General features: G+C 36.5%; 1 protein-coding gene across 1 annotated transcript; it reads right to left on the reverse strand.

The window, feature by feature from the left end:
- Positions 1–469: 469 nt before the first annotated feature.
- LOC133732213 (putative F-box protein At5g55150) lies at positions 470–1,471 on the reverse strand. The gene has a single exon (XM_062159714.1). It carries the CDS (start codon positions 1,469–1,471, stop codon positions 470–472), a length of 1,002 nt encoding a protein of 333 aa, XP_062015698.1.
- Between the last annotated feature and the right edge of the window lie 319 nt (positions 1,472–1,790).

Consider the following 1,790-nt stretch of genomic DNA (forward strand, 5'->3'; position numbering starts at 1 on the left):
AGAACAATTTCATGAGTCTGAAAATGAATATTATGTGTCATAACATATGAGAACAATTTCATGAGTGAATGAAAAAAGGAAATCGACTAACCCTCTTAATTTTTTTTTTTTTTTTATCAAATCAACAACTATGTCTTCCATGAATCGAGCTCACGACCTCTCACTTGCGAAAGCCCTCCCAACTCTTTTGATAAATATAGAGCGAAATTACATTGCAAAAACGGAAATCTCATCAAAAATGAAATGTTTTAAATCTTTGTTTAGCTAATGAATTGTAAATTTAAATCTAATTGTAATTGCTGCAAATCTAACTGTATGTATAAAATTCGATGATATATATTCATAATTTCATACAATCATGACCTTCCCAGGACATCGATCGATCGTTGCACCACTTTTATCAAATATAACATGCATGTGAAGAACTTATGGTAGATAAAGTAAAAACAGCTTTGTGAAGACCTACACATTACAACTGAATAGTTGGCATAATCCAAATTGGTAGACGATCAGTCGTCTCCACCATGGTCTTGACATGTGTGGGGTAAGGGTTTAGAAAGCTTTGACTAACGACATTATAAACACCAAAATCATGAGGCGGAAACTCACATTGACCCGCACGACAACGATCATGGTTGAAGTATATGCAATTTGGTTGACATGCAGGAAAATTTGAAGCCAACACTGACACTGAAGAGTTATCTCCGACGAAGAGAGCAACACCACCTAACGAGTGTTTCTCAATCCATTCGCGCTCGCCCAAATTCAATTCAAAAATTCTAAATTTTCTTGTCACACGTCTGCCAACTTCACGATCAAACTTAATGTATCTCTGAACCATCAAAATTACTTTTTCTTTTACTTCCACAAGATATCTCTTGACGAAGACTTTTTGTTCAACACCGCAAGCAGCCAATTTCACATCTGAGCTAGACTGAGGAGTCACTTTAAAAGAATAAAGTTCGCTCGAATAATTAACGGCATAGAACTTATCTTCAACTCGAGCAACTTCTTCAATTCCACGGCAGCCATCAATAACAGTGCTACTAACACTTGTGCCCACTCTTTCATCTATATAAGTCCATGTTGTCTCTTTACCAAGTCTAATAAAAGCCAACCGAAGTCTTTCCTCGTATATGACTACTACAATGCAATCGTTTGCATTTGATGCAGGGTCAGTTGAAAGTATAGCCTTGAGTACATAATTTTGACAACGTTCAACCCAATCATCCCTATTTCTTCGACGAACTCTGACCCACTTTCTCCACCCTGGAGGCGTTAGTGGAGGAAGGCGAATGACCGAATTTTCTTTTTCTCTCCTCCCTTTCACCCTAAAGAATGGATTTACTAGAGTTACTCCGAGATTCTTATCCACAAAATTCCAATCCGCAAATATTAACCACCCTTTTGAAGATCCACATAACCGCTTATTTGGCACTCGCAGTTGCAAATCAAAGATCTTGTTGTCCATTGCGTTATATAATTTCCATAAATCTTCTTCCCCAGTATAAATCAAGAGCATCGGAGGAGGAGGAGTCATAGAAAGTTTGCTTTTATTATCCTTTGCCACAGAATACCATGACATACAAACAAGGCTGAATCGCATATAGTCTGATGGTAACAATAATCTCTCAACCACTGAATCCAAAAGGTTCTTAGGCAAATTTGACCAATCTGAGTAGGAAAAAGAAAGAATAGATTAGCCTTTCAAAAAAAGAAAAAACAAAAAACAAAACAAAAAAAGAATAGATTAGAAGATGACAATGAAGAACAAGATGTCCCTATTTTAT

This window comes from Rosa rugosa, chromosome 1 (genome assembly GCF_958449725.1).
Source record: "Rosa rugosa chromosome 1, drRosRugo1.1, whole genome shotgun sequence".
NCBI lineage: Eukaryota > Viridiplantae > Streptophyta > Magnoliopsida > Rosales > Rosaceae > Rosa > Rosa rugosa.